The 1,585-nt window shown below is 42.3% G+C and overlaps 1 protein-coding gene across 1 annotated transcript; it reads left to right on the plus strand.

The window, feature by feature from the left end:
* Positions 1-307: 307 nt before the first annotated feature.
* LOC138906034 (uncharacterized) lies at positions 308-910 on the plus strand. The gene has a single exon (XM_070194553.1). It carries the CDS (start codon positions 308-310, stop codon positions 908-910), a length of 603 nt encoding a protein of 200 aa, XP_070050654.1.
* The last annotated feature ends 675 nt before the right edge of the window (positions 911-1,585 follow it).

Here is a 1,585-nt window from a genome sequence, read left to right on the forward strand (position 1 = left end):
TGCCATGATTTTGGTATCGGTTGTTCCACCACCCGCTCAACTAGGAAGAGGTGGAGGTCAGGTAGCCCGAGGTGGTGGTCAGGCTATTAGAGGTAAAGGCTAGCCAATTATAGGTCGTCCAAGAGGTGGAGCTCGGAGTGGTGCGGTTCAGCCCCATTTGTATGCATTCCCAGCTAGACCTTAGGCAAAGTCATTAGATGCGGTCATCATAGGAATTGTTCCAATTTTCCATATAGATGCATCAATTCTATTTGACCCGAGTTTCACTTATTCATATGTATCATCCTATTTTGCTTCATATTTGGATATGTCTCATGATTCTTTGAGTGCTCATATTTACGTGTCTAGGCCTGTTGGGAATTTTAGTATGGCAGAATGGGTATATCATGCTTGTTTGGTCACTATCGGGAGCTATGAGACTAGGGTAGACCATCTATTACTTGATATGGTGGATCTTGACGTGATCTTGGGCATGGATTGCTTGTCACCTTATCATGCTATTTTGGATTGTCACGCCAAGACTGTGAGATTAGCCATGTTGGGGTTGCTTCGATTGGAGTGGATAAGGATTCCTGGCCATTCTATTATAAGGGTCATTTCTTATGTGAAGGCTCGACGTATGGCTGAGAAGGGGTGTCTGGCATATTTGGCCTATATCCATAATTCTAGTGCGGAGGTTCCTTCCATGTATTCGATACCAGTTGTGTGCGAGTTCCCAAAAGTGTTTCCTACAGATATTCCTACGATGCCACCCATTAGATATATCGACTTCTACATTGACTTGGTTCTGGGCACTCAACCTATTTCTACCCCACCATACCATATGACCTCAGTTGAGTTGAAAGAATTGAAGGAGCAGTTGCAGGATTTTCTTGACAATGGATTCATTAGACCTAGTGTCTCTCCTTGAGGTGCACCGGTGTTCTTTGTGAAGAAAAAATATGGATCCTTAAGGATTTGTATTAACTACAGGCAGTTGAATAAGGTCACTATCAAGAACAAGTATCCGTTGCCGAGGATTGATGACTTATTTGACCGGTTTTAGGGTGCCAAGGTGTTTTCCAAGATTTAGTTTAGATCTCACTACCATAAAGTCAAGATTAGGGCAATAGATTTCCCTAAGACAACCTTTTGGACTCGGTATAGTCACTTTGAGTTCTTAGTGATGTCATTTGGATTTACCAATTCCCCAACAAACTTTATGGATTAGATGAACCGGGTCTTCAAGCCCTGTCTGGATTCTTTTATGATTGTCTTCATTAATGATATACTGTTTACTCCCGCAGTCGAGAGGAGAATGAGCAACATCTTCGGATCGTACTTCAGACTCTAAGGGATCGTCAGTTATATGCCAAGTTTTTGAAGTGTGAGTTTTGGTTGGACTCAGTTGCCTTTTTGAGCCATATTGTATCTTCCGAGGGAATTAAAGTGGATCCTAAGAAGATTGAGGCAGTTCAGAACTGGCCTAGACCTACTTGAGCTACAGAGATTCATATCTTCTTAGGTTTGGCGGGTTATTATCGTCGATTCATGAAGGGGTTTTCATATATCTCAGCCCCATTAACCAAGTTGAACTAGAAGGGTT

Source organism: Nicotiana tomentosiformis, chromosome 2 (assembly GCF_000390325.3).
Source record: "Nicotiana tomentosiformis chromosome 2, ASM39032v3, whole genome shotgun sequence".
Lineage (NCBI taxonomy): Eukaryota > Viridiplantae > Streptophyta > Magnoliopsida > Solanales > Solanaceae > Nicotiana > Nicotiana tomentosiformis.

Coding starts and splice junctions, on each gene's coding strand:
- LOC138906034 (XM_070194553.1), top strand. CDS start 308: ATGTCTCATGATTCTTTGAGTGCTCATATTTACGTGTCTAGGCCTGTT.